Genomic DNA, 22,293 nt, shown 5'->3' on the forward strand with positions numbered 1-22,293 from the left:
TGTACAAGTACTGGTACATCGGCATATATGTACATGTACATTGTACATGTTGTACATGCCTGTGACTTCCTTTGTAATAAACACCTTGCCCTGCTTATCCCGCTTTTGTGAAGGTGGGTCACATGAATGTCCTTTCAATGCTCATTATACATGCATGTATTTGCAGTGATTTTCATTTTTCAAACATGAGCGCAAATGTCGTAACATTTGATAAAAATACGATTTGTCCTTCCGTTACCGTCCTTCCGTTACCAATTTGGTAACGGAAGGACGTGATTTAATTAATTGTAATTAAAAAACGAGAAGTACAACAGTGTCAGTTATAATGTCATATTGAAGGCCTACCTAAACTTGCTTTGCACAGTAAGTTTCATTGCATTCATACTGCAAGTTTTAAAAATAATTTAAAAATATGTATTTTTTCGGTAACGGAAGGACATTTTCGAAGGCTGAAATATTAGAAGTCACTGAAGCGAAACAAATTACGCAAAATGTTAAAAACAAGTTTTAGTCGGTTTTTCAAGACCAATACTTTTTCATGACAGAAAGTGATGGCATTAGTACATATTTTTGTGTGTCTATTGGTAGAATACTTTCATATCACTATTAATCACATTTTTAGGATTAAAACAGGATTATTACATAATCCTATTTTTTGGTACCGAATTGTATAAAAAATAAAATTCCGACTTCAAATCTTGAAAATATAGACTTTTAGCTTTCATTTGATGCCAAATTTGTTTAAGTCACATGTATTTGAATTTTTTGGTGTCATGTCCACTTTGGTGTGGAATTGCCCTAGGTCCAATGCCGCATTCCGACGCCTTATAGCTCCGACTTGCCTCATAATTCCAACGCCTCATCAGTCCAAAGTTTTAGACTTATGAGGCATGGAACCCATGAGGCGTCAAATTTATGATAAGGCCCCCCATATTCAGCAACAGTGCAACATGCATGTAGCTTGTTAGCAGACTAGCACAATTTAAGGAAATTCCCGTGTGAGCAATATCACAGTGTGGAGCATAAACGTACGTGACTGTCGTAGAGACATGATTGGCTACACATTGCCCAGCATTGGTCTGTGTACCGGACACGTAAACAAGTTAGAATGCGAGTGTCAAAAAAAAAGAAATGTAAAAAAAATTTGATTAAAAATCACATGATTACGTCACTATGACATCATAATCATTTCCATGTTAAAGGTAAAGTCCAAAACAACGTGGCCGGGTACAAAGCCTTGGGGATTAAAACAGACTTTCATACACGTCTATCACCACAGAGGATAGGAAAGCTTGACTAATAACATGTCACTACAACCCCCAAAACATAAGATTTCACGTTTATATTGTTTGTTGAAGTTGCAATAATAGGATCCAAGAGAATTGAAAAAGAAGAACACATGACATTCATAATGATTGTATGAGCAGAGCACGGAAATTGCTCCCGTTAAAGTTATGTGTTATATTATTTTAATGAATGCCTGGAAAACCATGTCACCCGCAATGTCAGTGGTGGGAATTTTCCCTTTAGCTGTACACACAGAGACTAACATTGTTGAAAACAAGTTCACATCATTTTCCACTTTCAAGTTATAAGGCACTTCCGGTTTCGACTGGAAGGAAGGGTCACATGATTTGGCATGTACGAGATAAACTGGAGATCCTGGATTATTCTATCAATTCCCGCAAACCTCCAGTTCAGGTCTCTCACGGTTGATTTTATAGAGATTTCAATGATTAAATTTATTAAACTTTCACGTGCAGAACATGACCCACGATTATGTCATTGTGACGTCAATTCTTTTTTCGTTTATACGTGTACATGTAACACATCCCGGTCTAGGTACTTACCAACTTTCAACCCAATGGGACCTGTAGTTCTGGAGATATAGGCCTTCAAAAGACGCACCTATAGTGTGATGTCCCGTGACTCGTTATGACGTCATGATGACGTCAATAATCGGCACACATCTGCAGGTGCTGGTCTAAGTGTATGGCAAGTATAAGGGCCTTTCATGATGAAAACGTGTACAAAAGCTGTGGGGAAATAGCTGAACTGACCCCAAAACCTATCCCAACTTGCCTGTACCCAAGGGCAATTCCCTACCTAAGTTACAATCCCAAACAACATTTCAAAGTCAAGTCATTTTCTGGAAACTAATCTGCTTGGATGTCCGTCCGGACTGACAGACGGACGGATGGATGCCATAGGTGATGACAAACCCCTCCAGCCTCTCGGCTGAGGGGTAAAAAGGTGCCATTAGAATCGAGAGAAGACTGCTTTAGGTTGAAAATGTAAGTTTTGAGTTATAATTAGGTGTTGGGCCTTGAGCCCAACACCTATTGTTATTGTAAGAATTTACTATTATTAGTATTTTTATTCTCAAAGACAAATTTTTCTCCAGAACTGTTTGTCAACATGAAAACATATATGAACTTCAATTGTCAATACATCAATGCAAAACCCATTGAAGATGTGCTTTTTGCAATTACGTCATCATGACGTCATCATGGGTCACGTGACGTCACTTCAAAAAAATAATAAATTTAATCATTGAAATTCAATATAAAATCAACCGTGAGAGACCGAACTTGAATTTTGCGGGAATCAACATGATAATATATGATCTTCATTTCATCTTGTGTGCGTCAAATCACGTGACCCTTCCTTTCGGTCGAAACCGGAAGTGCTTAATAATTTGAAAGTGGAAAAAGATATGAACTTGCTTTCAACGATGTTAGTCTGTGGGTGGGTTGACCTTTAAAAAAAATGATCGGTGACGCCATGAAGTTTTCGAGCGCCTTCTGGCGGCAGGTTAAAAATGTCCAAAACGCAGTTTTAGTTGATGTCTGTGGCAAAATTCAATATATGATTACTTTAATGCAGACAAGACCTGTGCGCGAAAAAAATTGATTACGTCATAAGACCAGAAGTTACAATGAAAACACCTCTTTTCCTTTGAAAATTGCTAAAAAAAAATCAACCGTCAGAGAAATAATCAAGTTTTGTGCTTTAAATGGCACTTTAATAATAGGTCTAAAACTTTCCAAGGTTTCGTTTCAATAAAACTTGGAGATGCCCTAGGCCTGCAGCCCCCTTGAAATTTGAAGTTGAACATGGCTCTATAATATGCAGATATGCAGTGAAGTCTCAAGTACATAATCTCAACTTTCACTCATACATATCATTTACATATATGGCCAATATATGGCTATTCTTAAATTTGACCATTTTTGGCAGCCATCTTGAATTTGGTTCATGGTAGCAAAACGAAAGAATGCTTGAAATGAACTTGTAAGGGTGAAGAGCATGTATCTAACAATAAAATGTATGCATTTATCATATTATTTGGCTAAATATGTATCATTTTTCTCACATTTGACCAATTTTGGAGGCCATTTTTGCGGCCATCCTGGCCGCCATCTTGAATTTGAAGCATGATAGCAAAATATGGGATACCAGAAATGAATTTATGAGGGTCAAAAACATAACTAACAATTTTATTGATGCTTTTATCACACTATTTGGCTAAAATATGATTTTTTTTCTTCATTTTTCCCCCATTTTGGCGGCCATATTGGCCGCCATCTTAGCCGCCATCATGCATTTGAAGCATGATAGAAAAAAAGCGATACCAGAAATGAATTTGTGAGGGTAAAAACGTATAACTTACAAAAAAATGAACTTTTGATTGTATCATATTAGGCTGATATGTGACTTTTTCCATATTTTACCAATATGGCGGCCATTTTGGCCACCAAATTGGCCGCCATCTTGATTTTGAAGCATAATAGCAAAACAAGGATACCAGAAATGAGTTGTTGAGGGTCTAAAACATATAACTGACCATTTTATTTATGCAATTATCACATAATTTGGCTGATTTATGCCTTTTTTCAAGATTTTACCATTTTTGGCGGCCATATTGGCCGCCATCTTGGATATCTCCTTCGCATCAGATTTTTTTTTCCTGTTAACATCCAAAATGTGTTTAAGGACCCTAAAAGGCACCCCAAAAAATTGGTGAAAGTTAGTTCGGGGGGGGGGGGGGGGGGGGGGGTGCACGGGGGTCCCCCATACGTACTCCCCTATAAAGAGTGTATGGCGAGCAATATTTTGCGCCAATGGTGTGCGACCTTTACTTTTAGAGATATGAGCTATTTAATGGAGTTTTGTAACGATTGTACTTGATAAGTTTACACTACATGTGGCGTGCATATATGTTGAGACCACGTGATTAATCTTTGAAATTCAATTTAAAGTCAACTGTGAGAGATCTGATTTTAGTTTTTACGCGCATCGACTTGCCTATGACAATTCTCTAACTGTCATTCTACACTGTCAGTGTTTTTGGCAAACTTTTATTCAATGTCTTGCTATCAACTCAAACATAATAGCCCAACACCGTGTGGTTGTTCCTACAACCTCTAGCTTAGACTTATGTTTGTGAACAAACACATGGCTATTGCAGCATTTGGTTATTGTATTTTTATGTCATATTCTGAAAAACATAGATAGTGGTGCGACATAGCCCCAATATGCTTAAGTATTGTGCAAATTGTGATAAAAGCATGAAACTTTGCATGTTGATTCTTCATGCCATGAAGAAAATTTTCAGATATGGAGGCATTTCATATTTGACCTCTGGTGACCTTTAGAGGTCAATGAACTTTGCATACTCTATTCATAACTTGTGTTCTTCTAAAGTTCACTTTCCTATGGCCCAAGTCTATGTCATAGGTCTTCATACAATGAAAATAATGATCAGATGTGGAAACATTCATATCTGACCTCTGGTGACCTTTGAGAGGTCAATGACCTTGGTTAACCTGTTCATAGCTATTTGTAAGATTTATTCTTTAAACCGCATCTTTTTTTCACAATTCATGTCTAAATGAAAGGTGTTCATACTGTAAAGAGAATTTTCATATATAGGTCATTTCACTATTCAACATCTGGTCACCTTACGAGAGGTCATGACCTTTGTAAAACAATAGCCTACATATATAGATATTAATAAGACTTTCATGATTGTAAATGCCACTTTTTTCATGACCCAAGTCTAAAGCTTGACTCTTGGTGCCATGAAAAGAATTTTCAGATGTGGGGACATCATATTTAAAGTATAGATACCTTTGAAGGGGTCAATGAACTTTGTATATCTTAGTTGCCGTTATTTATCATTCATAAATACCTCAGACAGTTTAGCTATTCCTATTGGTCGAGAGCCCGTCACGTGGCCGGTCTTAAACGGATGATAAAGACATGGCTAGCTGGTCTTAAACACTTTTCCAGTGTCACAACAAAATGTGGTCTCCTAAAAATCCAGTGCCTCTTACCGTTTCATTGGTTGAACGTTCACAATCCTCACGTAGGCATGCGCAACACTACATGCGAGTCAGAATTTTATAGTTCTAAATTCAAAACGCAACGCCCCAGGTGCGTTCTGCGTGACATCGCGCAGAACATGCTACGCGCGCGTCAATCTCCATAAAAGGGTTGTTTACATCTTAATCGCCAGCTGGACACTCCATTATTTTGCTAGAGGGATGTTTCAAAAAGCATGAAGTGAACTTGTTGAACAAAATCGGGATTTTTTGAACGAATTATTTCATATTTTTTTACGAATAAGGTATTTATGAATGGGAATAAATATGTGCTCGGTCGGTATTTATCACTCTGTTTAATACCGCTTAGAGTCTGGGTGCTGATAATTACCCTCGCCTCCGGCTCGGGTAATTATCAGCACCCAGACTCTAAGCGGTATTAAACAGAGTGATAAAAACCTCTCGAGCACACATTTATTCCCTTATTATATTTATTCGCTAAAACGCCATTTTTTGTGACCCAAGTGTTAAAAGTGCCTAAGAACGGTATTGCACCTATTAGTTTACAGTCATGGCAATTATTTAAAAATGTACGCAAGTGCAGGAATTGTGGATCTCCTGTACCTGGTGGTACGGCACTTTGGTATTTAGAGACCAGCAGTGGTGGTAGGCCTACTTCTCTGTCAGGTGGGACCATGCCCCTGAATCTACTGGATCCCAGTAACCAAACTTAACCAGTAGTTCCCCCCCCCCAGCTCACTTATAGATTCCAGTGTTGGGAGATCTAGTGTGCTGAGTGCATAAGTGTATGAATCATACCTATGACCTATAATGATTCGAACAGCATGCTTCTGAACACTTTCAATGACCCTAGATTGCACTTAAAGAGCTGTGCCACACTGGGCTAGCGTACTCCAAGATGGGACGAATATAACATGTGTACACAGCTATTAGGTCAGAAACCGGGCTGGGTTCATGAGTCACGGAGTCCGCGGAGGCTTTTGGAGGCAGAGTGATGTACAGCTATCTGCCGATTGTAACAGGACGGAGCCAGGAATGCACGTTCACCTACCCCCAGCCTCGAAGAAGGATCGATATTGGAAACACAGGTAGAGGAGTACAGTTTAACGGGATTCAGAGGCATCACTGTGCTGCCCAGCACTGCCTTATCATATAACCTAATGCGAGACCACCCATATAATTAAGAGGCTTAGAGACCAATAGAGCTTTATGCTACCCATGTAATTAAGAGGCTTAGAGAGCCTAATGCAAGGCTACCCATATAATTAAGAGGCTCATAGACCAATACTTACTTATTAGAGGCCAACATTATAATCTAACAAGAGGTCCATTATATGACATGATTCTGTGTAAATAAATCACTCAGTAATTGAGGTCATTGACTATTTGTGTTGTTAATCATCTGTCCTTGTCCATGTTGGAGGTTGAGAGGCATGGGTGAATGTCGCTACGCGTATTGGGCAGTATATTTCCATCCAACCAGCCTGCATTCCCGGCTGCTGGGTACTGATCCTAAGTTAGGTTGTCCGGGTAAAGGACTACGATTCGGGTAACAAAATATTCCCGCCAAAAATGGTGTCAGAAGTGGGATTACATGCCAAGCTACTATTTGCCCACATTCTCATCCCTGCAGGAGGCTTGGGGAGGCCGGAGGCGAGTAACACTTTTTCATTAATAAATAGGACGCCTCAAAAGGATAAAACTAAATTTAATTAAGATGTAGACATAAACTATGACAGACCAGACTGCTAAAGGAACTTCAAGAAGACGTTGACAGTCTCCGATTGGACCTCCAGGAAAATGAAGATGAGCTCCAGCATCTATGGAGGAGAGTTCACGCCAGGAGGCTACAATAGAGATGAGTAGATCACTATAGAGTGTTTTTACTATAGACTGAAGCGTGGCTATGTATATAGCCACGTTCACGGGTCTAGGATAGCTTGAGTAACTCTGTCACGCCCCAACTATCGCATCGGTCCCAACTATAGTTGGGCCTGTCCCAACTGTAGTTCCACAGTTGGGCTGGCCCAACTATAGTTGGGCCTGTCCCAACTATAGTTAGGACGGTCCCAACTGTAAGTTCCACTGTTGGGCTGGCCCATCTATAGTTGGGCCACTCCGATCTTTTTATTTTGCGGTGTCCCAACTATAGTTTATATTGATGTACAACTGTAAAACGTTCCCTACAGCTCTGATACACGTCCGACTTTACTGGGGACCACTGAAATTAGCTATTGATGGGGCGAATCTATAGTTGGGCCACTCCAATCTTTTTATTTTGCGGTCCCAACTATAGTGTACATTGTTGTACGATTATAAAACATTCCCTACAACTCTAATACACATCTGACTTTACTTGGGACCAATGAAATTATCTATGGGTGGGGACCATCTGTAGTTGGGCCACCGCAATATTTTTATTTGGCGGTCCCAACGATAGTTTACATTGATTTACGACGACTATAAAACATTCCCTACAGCTCTGTTACATACTGTCCGACTTCACTTGGGACCTTTGACATTAGCTATGGGTGGGGCCCGGCCATCTATAGTTGGCCGGCCATGGCAAACTTTGAATTTTGCAAAATGTTGATGGACAATCAACCCAGCAGCTGGACAACTCATCCAACTAGGCAGTACCACGTGACCGGTCAGCCTTGCGGCATGCATGCACGACGAATACACGGTGCCAGCGCCGCGGAACATTTAATCCAACAAGATCTATCAAGCATGAAGCATCCGGCGCAACTCCAGTCCTAACTATAGTTGGGCCGACCCAACTGCCGCACTATAGTTGGGACAGTCCCAACTATAGTTGGGACCGATGCGATAGTTGGGGCGTGACATCTCCAGCTGACATGCTCATATTCATTCACATGTGAATGAATATGGAGCATGTCAGCTGGAGTTACTTAAGCTAGGTCTAAGACAGTCCTACCGTAGCCCCACTAGTGTGGCCGCCGTATGCTGCGCTGAACCTCTGGCCACACACCGTGGTACCGCGCACTACTGAGGGCGTTTTCATAAAATTTACAGGCAGTTTCTTACATATGGTTGTATTCTATGATGTCCCATCTATCACTTCTGGGATGCTTAGGTGTAATGATGTTCAATTTTCCGAGATATTCTTGAATCTTTCTGGAGCCCATATGCACTCGTGAAACGTCTGGTGATGGCAGCCATTTTGAATGTGATGCTGACCGACCTTAATCTGGAAAATAAACTCGAAAGCGTGCTCATTGTTAAGAATGCGCGCTCATTCTTAAGAATGCGCGCGCATTCGTAAGATTGCGTGATTTTCAAGAATGGGCACAACATGGTCGCGCCAGAGCCTGGTTCAGCGCAGCATATACCGCGGCCACACATACTAGTGGGGCTAGGACAGTGGGACCGATGCGATAGTTGGGGCCGGGCGTAACATCCATACATAGGCATAGGCTGCCACTTTTATTACGCTATACCCACCTATCTTGTGTGTCTCAAGACTCTCAGTCTGCAGGAATGATGAAAACTTGACTCTCGTCGCGTCGTCTGCTTACCCGACTATGTACGTACAACGGACGTGTGTAGCTAGCTAGCTGGCTTGACGTACCCGCTAATTAGAAGGCGCAGATCGGACGCGCGAGGGCGCCCTACACAATCACTGCACGGTCCGGTACATCCCCATGCCATCGAGAAATAGACTATTGCCAGAGTTTCTGATTGACTTTTTAAAGCAGCAAGCAGCATGTCTGCGCAACCCATGATTTATCCCTAACGTTGATCATTGATTTGTTGAATTTTAAGGTTCAACAATGGAAGAAGCAACGGTCGAGGTAGGTTGTAGGTTTAGCCTTAGCCCCATAAATGTGGCCTATTTACTGGACTGCCTCCGTAAACATAGGCCACACATCCACATGTACAAAAACGTGTCGCACTTTGCCAAATTTGGATTTTCACATTTAGGCTTAGTTTGTAGGGGGTTTTTGCTTTAAAAGCATACTCACCCTCTTTATAGGCTAATCAGACAGTGCTGCCTTTTTCAGATGTCTAATTTTTGTGAAATTTCATGTTGAAATTTTGATACGCAAACGTGTGCAAATGAATCTGGAAATTTCACGAAAAATAGACATCGGAAAAAGGCAGCACTTTCTGATTAGCCTATAGTATAAAGAGGGTGAGTATGCTTCTAAAGCAAAAAACCCGGCACAATTGCAGAATACCCCGCCACTCACCTATCCCACCTCGTATCCGGATACGCGGATACGGAGTCACGCTTGGATGCTCAACCAAACCCCACACGCGTGTGCCACCCCGTATCCCCATATCCACTTCCCGGCACCTACTCCTAGAACTATGAGGCTCCACGTAGTGGAGCCTCATAGGTTCAGAAGCCCGCAAAATTGTTGTCAGCACAAAACACTAATTAAGTACAAAAACGTCCATCCCAAGCAGGCCGTTTTCCACAGAACCGCTGCACAGTTTGCCCCTAAACTCCATACAATACCTCATGACATACTCACGTTATGTGCACCCAACAAACATCGGTGGATTCTGTCTGTTTTTCGGCAAAAATGATGAAAAATATGCCCTTTCCGCACTGAGCCAACCTAACACTTGAAACGAGCACGCGTGCAGAATGATCGCAGTTATTTTCGGTTCGATCGCTCGGAGCGCGCCGCGGGGGGTATGGTGTAGGAGCGGAACGATAGTATGCACATGCGTACAAGTGCAAGTACGTACCCCCCGCGGCGCGCTCCGAGCGATCGAACCGAAAATAACTGCGATCATTCTGCACGCGTGCTCGTTTCAAGTGTTAGGTTGGCTCAGTGCGGAAAGGGCATATTTTTCATCATTTTTGCCGAAAAACAGACAGAATCCACCGATGTTTGTTGGGTGCACATAACGTGAGTATGTCATGAGGTATTGTATGGAGTTTAGGGGCAAACTGTGCAGCGGTTCTGTGGAAAACGGCCTGCTTGGGATGGACGTTTTTGTACTTAATTAGTGTTTTGTGCTGACAACAATTTTGCGGGCTTCTGAACCTATGAGGCTCCACTACGTGGAGCCTCATAGTTCTAGGAGTACCCGGCACCTACTTAGGACTTATTTTCGGTTCGATCGCTCGGAGCGCGCCGCGGGGGGTATGGTGTAGGAGCGGAACGATAGTATGCACATGCGTACAAGTGCAAGTACGTACCCCCCGCGGCGCGCTCCGAGCGATCGAACCGAAAATAACTGCGATCATTCTGCACGCGTGCTCGTTTCAAGTGTTAGGTTGGCTCAGTGCGGAAAGGGCATATTTTTCATCATTTTTGCCGAAAAACAGACAGAATCCACCGATGTTTGTTGGGTGCACATAACGTGAGTATGTCATGAGGTATTGTATGGAGTTTAGGGGCAAACTGTGCAGCGGTTCTGTGGAAAACGGCCTGCTTGGGATGGACGTTTTTGTACTTAATTAGTGTTTTGTGCTGACAACAATTTTGCGGGCTTCTGAACCTATGAGGCTCCACTACGTGGAGCCTCATAGTTCTAGGAGTACCCGGCACCTACTTAGGACTTAGACGTTTTTCCCCTGCTCCCCATTCAACTCACGTTGTCTCTGCCTTCATTATTTTCCAACATGGATATGGATGCTTCGTTCTCCAAAATATTTTCCTCCGCTAAAAATAAAGTCCACCCTGTATCCCCGTATCCGCGTATCCACTTCCTGGCACCTACTTTGGACTTAGGTTTATTTATCCCCTGTTACGATGTACCCTTGAACCAATGAGGTAGACTACATGTAGATGAAATTAAGTGATTTTTTTTTTAAATCACAGATTCAATACAATTATTTTCAAAAGCATTTATCAATTTATTGAGTTTTGTGGATGATGGGTATTATAGGAGCCTGTAAACTCCTTAGTGATGGGTGTGAGGATTCATGCGGAGATTAAGACACACATTTAGACATAATATCAATATTTTGAAAGTAAAAAAAAAATAAAAATCTTATTCAAATAAAAAGAACCTGGTTTAAATCAATAAATCCGAAAAGTCATAAGAGTTTGAGCTTTCATCCCTAACCACAGACATTCGCCCTAGCCTCTGGCTAGACTACATTGATGACACCTTCATTGTCTGGCCCCAGGGACTAGACACCGTCACTGAGTTCCTCAACTACCTCAAGGGACAATATCCCACAATCATGTTCACCATTTGAACAGGAACAGGCCGGCCAGTTCTCCTTCCTTGATGGCATTCTCTCCAGGAACACCGATGGCTTCCTTCAGCACAGTTTCTACCACAAACCCACCCACACTGATGGCAACCTTAACCAACGATATTTCCATCACCCCTGCATCAAATTATTAGTCAACTGCACCTTGTTACATCAGGCATACGAGATATACAACCAAGACAATATCCCACAAGAGCTCCAGCACATTAAGACTACCTTTCAGCTCAACGAATACAAACAATGAAAGACCAACACCTCCAAACCCCACAACCCTCAGTATGTCTTCCCTACTAGGTCCTGCCTCCCATCAGCTCCAACGCATCTTCCGCAAAGCCAGCATCAAAGTTTTCCTCTGGGCTCCCAACAAGCTTCAATGCATTTTCCACACCCACAAAGACAAGCCTGACTTGGGCAACCGCCCAGGAGTCTACCTGAAGTAACCGTATCCCCTGTGATTGAGGTAAAGTCTACATAGGGCAGACCAGCAGAAACCTCCCTACCAGACTAAAGGAACACTGGGTGCATGGACAGCGAGGGGACCACATGTCAGCCATCATCAAGCACGCCCTTGCCAATGACCACCTCATCAATTAGGAGGCAGTGGAAATCATCTCTCCTGTCAAGAATTGGCGCTCCCTACTCCCAACCAATAGGTCTCCTACATGTCCATGGTTACCCAGCCCATTTCCCAGCACATTTCCCAGCACATGGGTCTCTATACCCTCTGCCACCTGATATCCCTGACAGGAACAAAATGAAAAATCTACACTCTAATGTGCATGTAATGCACATACGTATATTCAAGACAATTTTGTGGTGATCAAATTCTGTTCAAGTGTTACTTTATTTTATTTATTTTATTTACGTCATCTGTAATGAGGGTAAACACCGATCAGTGCAGGGCACTGCTTTCCATGGAGGCCCTCAATATGAGAAATATGAGACCCAACATGTAGCACCTTTAAGGGTTACAAGGTGCTGCGGCGCATATTGCAGCCACTGCCAGAAACACCGGGGCAAACCCCTTCTCTTAGTGATAAGCGTTACTGGGTTCTTTAACGTGCATTACACAACACACGGGACCTATGGCTTTACGTCCCATCGGAAGGACGAAGCAATAATGGTTAAGTACCTTGCTTAAGGGCACAAGTGTCCAGACCCGGGCTCGAACCCACGCCACTGTTGCCTCTGAAACACCACAGCATGAGTCCAGTGTTCTTAACCGCTAGGCCATGACACTCCACTTCGCTTCACGTGTACTTGTACATGACACTATTAATTCAAAAGGAATTGGAGGAAGGGAAACCAATTTAGAAAATAGACACAAGTTTAAAGTTACGCATATTTAGAACCTGATTACAATGGGCATGTCAGAGTAAGTTGTAACACGTACTGTTCATTGTGTTTTTCTGCTGACAACTACACTGGGTCATGCAAGCTCTTTAAACAAAAGAGGGCCCAATTTCACGGCGCTGCTAAGCACACAATTTTATACTAACAGAGTCTCCATCTGTTTCATAGAGACTGTAAGCATAAGCACAGCAAAAAGCATTCTTACTTCAGAGGGAAAAAAATTGCTTAACTTATCGACATAACAATAAAAATCACCATGCACGCACGACCGTTATCACACCCACGCCATGAAAACGTGCTTAAGGTATCCACGCCGTGAAATAGTGCTTAGGGGCCATTCAGAATTTTCAATGTTTTAAAATTTCGACTTTTTTTCCAAATTATTTTGACCCACCCACCCACCCCTAATTTCGATTAATAAAAAACTGAACATGTACATGTACATGCACTTGCATGTACAGTGTGTACATATACTTGAACATGTACATGTATACCCATGTACATGTACATGTGTACCCATGTACATGTACATGTGTGTCTAGTTCAGTGACGGCGTGAAGTTGTCGGTCTTCCTCTTTTGCAGTGGTGGCCTTCAGTTTTCTTGTGTTTTACCAGCTGATATGCTGTTTGGAAAGACAGGTTGCAGTCTTGGAAGCCACAAAGATGACCGTGGTTTTGTCATTTTCTGGATTAGCCCCATAAATGTGGCCAATTTACTGGACTGCCTCCGTAAATAAAGGTTACACTGCCACCATGTACAAAAACATGTCGAACTTTGTCAAATTTTGATTTTCACATTTAGGCTTAGTTTGTAGTTTATTTTTGCTTTAGAAGCATACTCACCCTCTTTATAGGCTAATCAGAAAGTGCTGCCTTTTTCAGGTGTCTCTTTTTTGTGAAATTTCCAGATTCGTTTGCACACGTTTGCGTATCAAAATTTCAACATGAAATTTTACATCTGAAAAAGTCAGCACTTTCTAATTAGCCTATAAAGGGGGTGAGTATGCTTCTAAAGCAAAAACCCCCTACAAACTAAGCCTAAATGTGAAAATCAAAATTTGACAAAGTTCGACATGTTTTTGTATATGGTGGCAGTGTGGCCTTTATTTACGGAGGCAGTCCAGTAAATTGGCCACATTTATGGGGCTATTTCTGGATGAGGTGGATGACGTGACATACGAGGTTGTGCCTGTCACGTGAGGTAGCTGAGAAAAACATTCCCTCATACCCCCTGCCCTGTTTGCAGGGCAGGGGTACGAGCGAAAGAAAAATATCAGGTTTGGGCAGTCATCACATCACAGGCTGCGGTTCTCGTAGTCTTGGAGTCCAGTGGTTGAATAGTCCAGTTTTTATAGCGATTGGTAATCGAAACCCGCGGCGTGTTATAGAGCCGATCTAGTACACTGCCTCTGCACGGCCTAACCGCTAGAAACGCCCGGCATCCAAGTCTACTGAAAAACCACCTCCCTCTCATGCCACAGTGGGTCTACATGTATATACATGTACACGTACATGACGTACATGTACACATACAGGGGACCAAGTTGGAAAAGAAACACGCATCGCGATATCGGAACGCTTGCGCGTTGTTCAGTCAAGTCAAAAGATCTATCTTTCTTTGTTTTTTATCCTTTTTCCATGGAAAGTAAATTTCGATTTTCAATTATTTAGCTTGACCCACCCACCCACAATTTGGAAAAAAGATCGAAATTTTAAAACATTGAAAATTCTGAATGGCCCCTTAAGTTTAGCAAATTTTTCTGCTTTGCTAAGCACAACTTTTCTGCTGACTGTTAAGTAGCACAGTAAAATTGGGACCAGGTCATTGAACAGTGTTCTTGATTGTTAACCATGTATATTTTCATAACTTTGTAGAGTTTGGCAGAAGTTTTTAGATGCTTCATCTGCATGGAAAAGCTCCGAGATGCCCGCCTCTGTCCCCACTGCTCTAAACTCTGCTGTTTCCTCTGCATAAGGGTGAGTGGTCTCATCAGCAAAATAATAGTAATAACTAGTTCCCTAATACCTATGGACTCCACGTACAAGCGCCCCTTGAATGGTGAAAAAGATGAAGAGCACCAATTGTGCAAGTATCCCCTCAATGGATTGAGGGGAGAGAGAAACAATGGACAATTGAGCACCATGATGGTCTATATTCCCAGGCTCAGGTGCACAATTTATTTTGTGCTTATTAACCAGTCTCTTATGATGTAGGCCATTTATACATTTTTGCTGTTCCTAAATAGAGTCCACATTAAAGGACATGACTGACATGACGACTGTACACCAATGCAATATCAGGTTGCACTCTTCACCCAACGAACATGTACTTCATAAACACTGTAAACTCAGTGTTGTCCCGATTGATAGCGAAGTCCAGGAAAGGTCCGCTAAGCCAACCTGACTGCCTTATATACATGTAGGGCCTTAAAAAAAATTGTTTTAATGTGATGGCGTCATCATTGTGTCGTGTTTAGCAATCATCTCCAGGTGGTAGGCTGTGTGAAAATATTAAATTTGATCGGAAAACCTTGTTTTACGGTAGCTCATTGCCCAAACTAATACATGTAATCAAACAATACCTGAGGGCATAAAGCATCACCCTTTCTGACGGTCTTAAAAACAAACCTTTTACATATAAACTCAAGATACCAAAATGATTACCAAATTTCTACAAGTTTAGCCAAAATAAAGTGTTTTTTTAATATTTTTTTAGGAATTTTGTGGGTTTGGTTTTGGTGTACATGTAAATTGAGGACCCACATGTGCAACATCATCGATGATCGCGGAAAGGGCGACCTCGATTGGAAAAAGTGTACAAAATCAATGAGAGCTGTTATGAAAAAGTTAAAGTACAAACAAAGGAAAAGGGAAGCGGAACAAAAATCCTCGATTTACACCATAAACAAACGTGAGGTTGTCTTACAGTCACTATGTGGACTTGTGAATAAAAGATGTCCACATAATGCAGGTTGTGTTGACGTAATGTGGACTAAGCCGTGTCCGCATAACGTTTCGCCCTCTCTGGAAAACAGGTTTAGAGGCATTTTCGGGTTAGGGTTATCAGTCGCAGAATGAAGAGAAACATTCAAGGAAATCAAAAAACAAATTTGGGGTTGAAAGAGTTTTCACTTTAAGTAAAGTTATTTTTTGTACTGAGTTTTCTTAACTAAACGAAAACAAAGGAATGTCCACATAGCGTATGTATAATAAACATGAGTGTGTGTGTGTGTGAAATGAAATGTCTTTTTTTGCTCTTTTTCATTTTATACAACAAGGACATTGCCCCAAATAGTTCTGAAGAGTTCTTTAATTCCCACTTTTCAGCCATGTCAACTTTTGCTTGGAATTGCCCTTATGCTTCATCTGTGGATGTACATGTACGTCTTGAATGTAAACGTTTACATGTACATATAAGTGGATTTAAGCCCAAAGTCAAATTTACAACATAATGTTGCTTTCTTTTCTTCTTACAGAGGTGGCTTACTGAACAGAGAAACCAATGTCCCCATTGCCGGTAGGTTGAACGCTGTTATCATTGTGCTATTGCCAATAATGTATCTACATGTAGGTTAGTCTCAAGATTTGGGATTTAACTGGGGGGGGGGGGGGGAGTAGCAGGCATGTGCTTTGTCTTTAGATTCTCACTTATTTGGCTTTGTGTGTGTGTGTGTGTGGGTGTTTTTTTGGGGGGGTGGTGAGGGTGTGTTTTTTGTTTTTGGCTGTGTCGGCAACCAGCTGAAGGTAGAGGCTGAAGTAGACAGGGGTGGGCCGGCATCTGGCACCACGCCAATTATTTCAAGGTCTGATTGACCACATGAAAACCCAAAATATAGATTGAGAGTTGAGTAGACATTGCAATAAACTATACTGGTCAAAATGCCAAAGTGTAACGCATGCCAATGTTTGCCAACAACCGGCTGCACACAATGTACACCACGTGCAGCAGTCACAACCGAAAGACTTGACTGACACGATTAATGTAGTACGGCGATAGATGATGGGATTGTGCCTCTGAGTATGTGATGAAAAAGGTATTTTGCTGTAGGGCTATCACAGATTTGTCCTTTGAAAACATGTAGGTAGAATAACAAGCAAGGGAGACACGAATTAGGGAGACACGAAAATGTCTCCCTAATGACCGATGTCTCCCAATTGTCGAAGAAATTATGATAACATGTCTCCCTAATGCTACATTTGTCGTTTTAATAATAATAATAATAATAATAATAATAATAATTGTGCTTATATAGCGCTTTCCAATTATTACCCCGTTCATCAGGCCATGGGACCACGCGGCAGCCGATATCAGCGCTCAATCGGTCCTCCACCCTCACAGGTACCCATTTATACTCCTGGGTGGAGAGAGGCTATTGTAGTTAAGTGTCTTGCCCAAGGGCACAAACACCATGTTCCCGGTACGGTTCGAAACCACGCACCTTCGTACATGAGTCAAACACAGTAACCACTGGACCATGGCGTTCTTGACACACGTGTGTGGAAACCCATTGTGATTATCACAATGTGCATAAACAACTTCACGAATTGTTACAAACAGTTATTGTTCAGCATTTAATGTATTACGTTTGCTTTTTTACAATTTTTTTTACAGTTACAATTTTTGTACTTAAAGTTTTATGGATGAGTTAGGGGTTCATTTTTGGTCAATTATTTTGGGGAGACCAACTGACCAACCAAGTGACTTAATAGAAGCTCTGTTGCCAGAGCTTACAAATTGTACCTCGCTTGCATTTTGTGGCATGGCTCTGTATGAGGTTCATAAATTATTATGTATCGACCCTGATCCCAAGTGGTGCATAATACTCTGACGTCATGATGATGTCATCAGGTATCACATTACAAGCAATTATTGTTCAAAATATGAGCATTTTCTGTCATTTATAACTCATGAACAAGCTGTACGACCATGTTCATAATTTATGATCTGACAAACCATACCTTGATAAACATTTTTGATTACCAAAGTTAAAGTCATTTGATCTTTCCTTCCGGGGCTACCAGAAGGTCAAAGTTAAGTGAATTCAAAATGTAGAAATGAGCCTCAAATCACAAACCAAGATTTCTTCCAAACAGTCGACATGGTGATAATAAAACCTGGTATGAACTTGGACCCCAGTTCATTCATTCATTAGGCATAGGCATTTGCCCGTGGTCTCCTCCTCAAATTATACACAGTTGGGATCACTGGCTCCGCTCCCACCACGGCCCATCTTTCCAGTGCTGCTGCTTTCAGTTAAGTGATGTCACACTCTGACCATTCTCGGACTCTGACCATCTTCAAACCCTGGTCCGAAGATGTTATAAATGTTGTGACGTCATCATGACGTCATAGTTGGCAGTATGTCTTTTAAACTAAATATACATACATGTACATGTACAAATGTACAGGGTGTTTCCAAAAAAAGGAAACCAAGCTAATGTTGTTGATATCTCGGGTATGACTAATTACTTACGAAAATGGTATCACCATCTGTTACATAACCATGTCTTCTTTTTCTTGACACCACGAACTCCATTTTACCGTCACGGATGACTGAGCACAAGTGATGTAACTGGCATGCCAGAAATGTCCTTGTACCCCAAGCACCATAAGACCAATTGACAGCTTTCAGCATGTTGAAAATAACAAAATCCATGACGTACATTATCAAAGTCATTTATTCAATTGCTAAAATACATCAAGGTTTATCACTGTCCCCGTTAACCCCACTGTCCTTCAACATGCCCCCCATTCCTTTCAACGCAAATCTCTGCCCTGCATTCCTGATAACGTCTCTCTCTCTGATAACTGTCAATTGGTCTGATGGTGCATGTGGTACAAGGCCATTTCTGACATGTCAGTTACATCACTTAGTGCTCAGTCATCTGTGACAGTAAAATGGAGTTCGTGGTGTCAAGAAAAAGAAGACATGGTTATGTAACAGATGGTGGTTACCATTTTCCTAAATAATTAGTCATACCCAAGAAATCAACAAAATAAGCTTGGTTTCCTTTTTCTTAAACACCCTGTAGTATGGGTGCCTTCCTGTGCGCTAGTATGATGGATGCTTTAAAGGGAATGTACAACATTTGCTTTTGCTGCAATTTTCAGAAATAAATGGATTTGGAGGATTAGTATGTTATAGAAAGTATGTTTAATGTGACTTGTTTCACGTTTTGGGCTTGTAGATGCTGGAAAAACCAAGAAAACCAATCATGTTCTTGTAGTCTGGTTCCCTGACCCCACTAAAGAAGAAACAGAGCAATTTATAGACTTTGGGGAATTGTTAGGTCAGAGAATCAGTCTAGCAGGCTCGTACCCCTTCACAGGTGTGTACTCAATTGCAAAGAAAACACGGAATAACTAATTTTAAAAAATTAGGAGCAGTGTCTGAAAAAAGCCAGTATTCTCTAACGCTGGTCGGCCGACCAGCATTGGAAAAATACCATTTTTCTTGAAAATGACAGCACACCAGGAGCCACGATTTTACAGGGTGCTTTAGACTGTCATTCGCTAACAATACAGTAAGGTATTTCGTGATAGTTTGATCATTTCGTTTTGTGACGTTTGCAAATGTTGTTTCTTCCCTTAAGCTCTGGTCTCCCACAACACCCTGGTTTTCACACCTGGATTGGGCATTTTTATCAGAAATTGTTTTTTAACATGGCGGGTCCACATATATTTCACTCTGATAGGAACTGCACTATTTATTGACTGCTGAGTAGGCGTGGTGGGAATCTTCAGGAACCATATAGAATCAGCCCTGGCAGCCAGGCACTCCCTCTTCTTAATTGTCAAATTTAACTCCTTTTTACTTTCTGAATACAGTTAACGAAAGTGTTTTTCAAACCAATATTTTCTAATATGCAAGCCCTAAACAAAAAATCCATGTGTTGATTTTTCTCCTGTAAACAGGTTGCGAAGGTACCATACAATTTTAAATTGATAGGCATGCAGGCAGGCATTATAGGCAGGCTGGTGTCATTTCTGTTGTAATCCACCCATTCAAGGCTCTACTTTAGAACTGGTAGCAAGGATCCAAGACAGGGGACAAGGGTTGCTGGCCCCTGTACCGCAAAGACACACCCGAGTGCTATGGTAGATACCGTACACCATATGTGTTATACATGACTTAATCTGCATCATGTTGTGCTGGCATCCTTGGAATAGGATTGCAGCACCTCTCTTCATTTTTGTAAGTAACTCCTTTGTAAGTAACTCTCCTGTAGCTCCTCACTCAACAAGGAACAATCACCTGAGTGATGTGTCGTCATCCAGCCAGTCCTAGATTGTGACACATTTTGAGCAGAGATGCCTGTGAAACAAAAGGCTGACTTACTACATTGGCAGGTCACATACATGTAGGTGTTGTGGATCAGAACTTGTTCAGTCTGACTTTTTTCCCAACTGGTGACTCGGTCTAATGAGATGAGATGTGAAGGTTTGCATGGGGAAGGTAGCAACAGATAAAAGGTGTACGGTATGACCATGTGACAAATCTCATTTGTGAGGTTCTGAAAAGAACTGGGGAAAACTCAACGTCCCTTATGGGCTCTGTGTGCCAAAAAAGAGGGCACTTTCTACCAATTTTGAAAGCCCCGTGGATGTGACTCACCTTGGTTTGTGTATGTATAGCGTGAAGTATGCAGGATTAATTTTGTACTGATTGTGCACAAAACCATAGCGTCTCCACGTGAACGTCAAGCGTGATCCCCTACCCAACTCTCCCTTTCTTGCCGGTGAGGGGGTATGTGTGCACGGGTTTTATCAAGGACAAATAAGTCAAAAGTCAGCTTCATTAAATGTAGTAAACCTTGCATTGGAGAATATAAGCAGGGTTGTTGGAATCGCTTTCACTTTAATAAACCGGGTTGGGAGGTAGATCCCTGTGTCAGGGAGCTAGGTGCATAGCATTCAATCCAGAAAAACACCAGTTTCCAGACAATATCTTGAGTCATGGGCTGATTTCTATTGAATGTTTTTTTCCAGCAAAATGAAAAGAACCTCTGAAAAGACAACCATATTTGTGGAGTCATTACATGTGCATAGTCTGCACTTAATTAGGCCGTGATTGAATACGGCCTAATTAAATACATAAGCAGCTGTAAGATCAACAAAGACAGTGCCGGTGATCTTGTTTTCTGGTGGAAGCCATCCTCAATGCACTGAGTGAGGATTAGAAGCTGTCCAGTTGTAGATTTGCCGGAATGGAAGCCTGCCTGCATGTTTCTTTATCAGTTGTTTCTCAATGAAGGGGGCAAGACGGTTGAGGCTGAGACGTTCCAGTAACTTAAATGTGTGACTTAGAAGGGATTTGGGACTATAACTTTTGGCTTGCAGTTGGTCTTTCCCAGGTTTTAGGAGGGCGATGACCTTCGATGTACACCACACTTTAGGGATTGTTTGTGTGGTGAGGCAGGTGTTGAAGAGCTGGAATAACCAATTTGAGGTGTTTGGTCCAAGATGTTTCAGCTCTTCTGTGAAAATGTTATCCAGTTTGTTGCTTTCCTGTTTTTTTATTTATGCCAGTCGCAAGTTCATTAGCAGAGAAGGGTTTGGAGAAGGGTTTGGTTTCCGTCACTTAGGAGAACGCGGCACTTTACCATATAATAGCAGTTGTGGGCTATTTGGTTGGCGGTGATGTTACACTGCTGTTCACTTGGCTCTGTGCGGTCATTGCTGAGCTTTTAACTCCAGGCTTTGTGGCTGTTCTTGGCCATATTGGTGGTTACCGCAAGGGTTTGCCACAAGCTTTGATGCTGTTCTGATATGGCTGTTATTAATTCCTCCCCAGCTGAGATGGTATCGACAGCAAGAGGGTCGTTTTCAAGGTGTTTGTATTTCCTGTAAAAGTTCAGCACTACGGGATGCTAAGCCTGGAATGTAATCAGTGCAGCAGCCCCTAGGGATGTTCTTGCACCACTACATCAACAAACTTGTGTCATAGTTATGGGAGGTTGGATCAATGTCAGCTAGGTGGTGTTTGAGCTCGTTGGTGAAGCCTTCCCAGTTGGCCTACTAAGTTGAAACGGCGGTGGAATGGAATTGTTGTGGAGAGACAGCAGCAGTCACTTGGATTCCAATAGGGCGATGTTGGGTCTTTGGAATGGGGTCAAGGACCATCTTGTTGCTAAGCGAGGCAACGTTGTGGCTCACAAAGGCTTGATGAGGGTTGAAACTGCGTCTTCAGCCTCCACTGTGGAAAGACTTCAGCAGTTTCGCATTATGAATAAGGCTCAGTTGACTTGCTTCAGCCAGCGATTCAAAAGCGTCGCCGTCTGTGATGGAATGATAGCCAATGATGCTGCTGTGGTTATTAAATCCCTGATAATTATGCATGGCTTGGACTGTTTTGTGGATTGTGGTGGTGGCATCAGGACGGGGCT

General features: G+C 41.9%; 2 protein-coding genes across 8 annotated transcripts in view; one reads left to right on the plus strand and one right to left on the minus strand.

Moving 5' to 3' along the window:
- Positions 1 to 8,970, minus strand: part of LOC119726985 (PRKR-interacting protein 1 homolog) — a 50,527-nt gene extending 41,557 nt beyond the window's left edge. The window contains exon 1 of one of the 3 annotated variants that reach the window (XM_038198846.1): positions 8,814 to 8,970. The gene's annotated coding sequence lies outside the window, so the exon portion shown is untranslated. Of the gene's footprint in view, positions 1 to 7,089; positions 7,252 to 8,813 lie in introns of those variants that run through there. The other 2 variants (XM_038198844.1, XM_038198845.1) reach the window with 2 other exon arrangements.
- Positions 8,971 to 9,001: 31 nt separating this feature from the next.
- LOC119726984 (E3 ubiquitin-protein ligase TRIM37-like) overlaps positions 9,002 to 22,293 on the plus strand; it is a 122,902-nt gene continuing 109,610 nt past the window's right edge. For 2 of the 5 annotated variants that reach the window (XM_038198843.1, XM_038198841.1), the window contains exons 1-3: positions 9,002 to 9,163; positions 14,782 to 14,883; positions 16,383 to 16,423. In XM_038198843.1, coding sequence (XP_038054771.1) covers positions 9,143 to 9,163; positions 14,782 to 14,883; positions 16,383 to 16,423 — 164 coding nt within the window. In that variant the 5' untranslated portion in view covers positions 9,002 to 9,142. The remainder of the gene's footprint in view (positions 9,164 to 14,781; positions 14,884 to 16,382; positions 16,424 to 22,293) is intronic. The other 3 variants (XR_005270877.1, XM_038198842.1, XM_038198839.1) reach the window with 2 other exon arrangements.

Source organism: Patiria miniata, unplaced genomic scaffold, assembly GCF_015706575.1.
Source record: "Patiria miniata isolate m_02_andy unplaced genomic scaffold, ASM1570657v1 HiC_scaffold_2, whole genome shotgun sequence".
NCBI lineage: Eukaryota > Metazoa > Echinodermata > Asteroidea > Valvatida > Asterinidae > Patiria > Patiria miniata.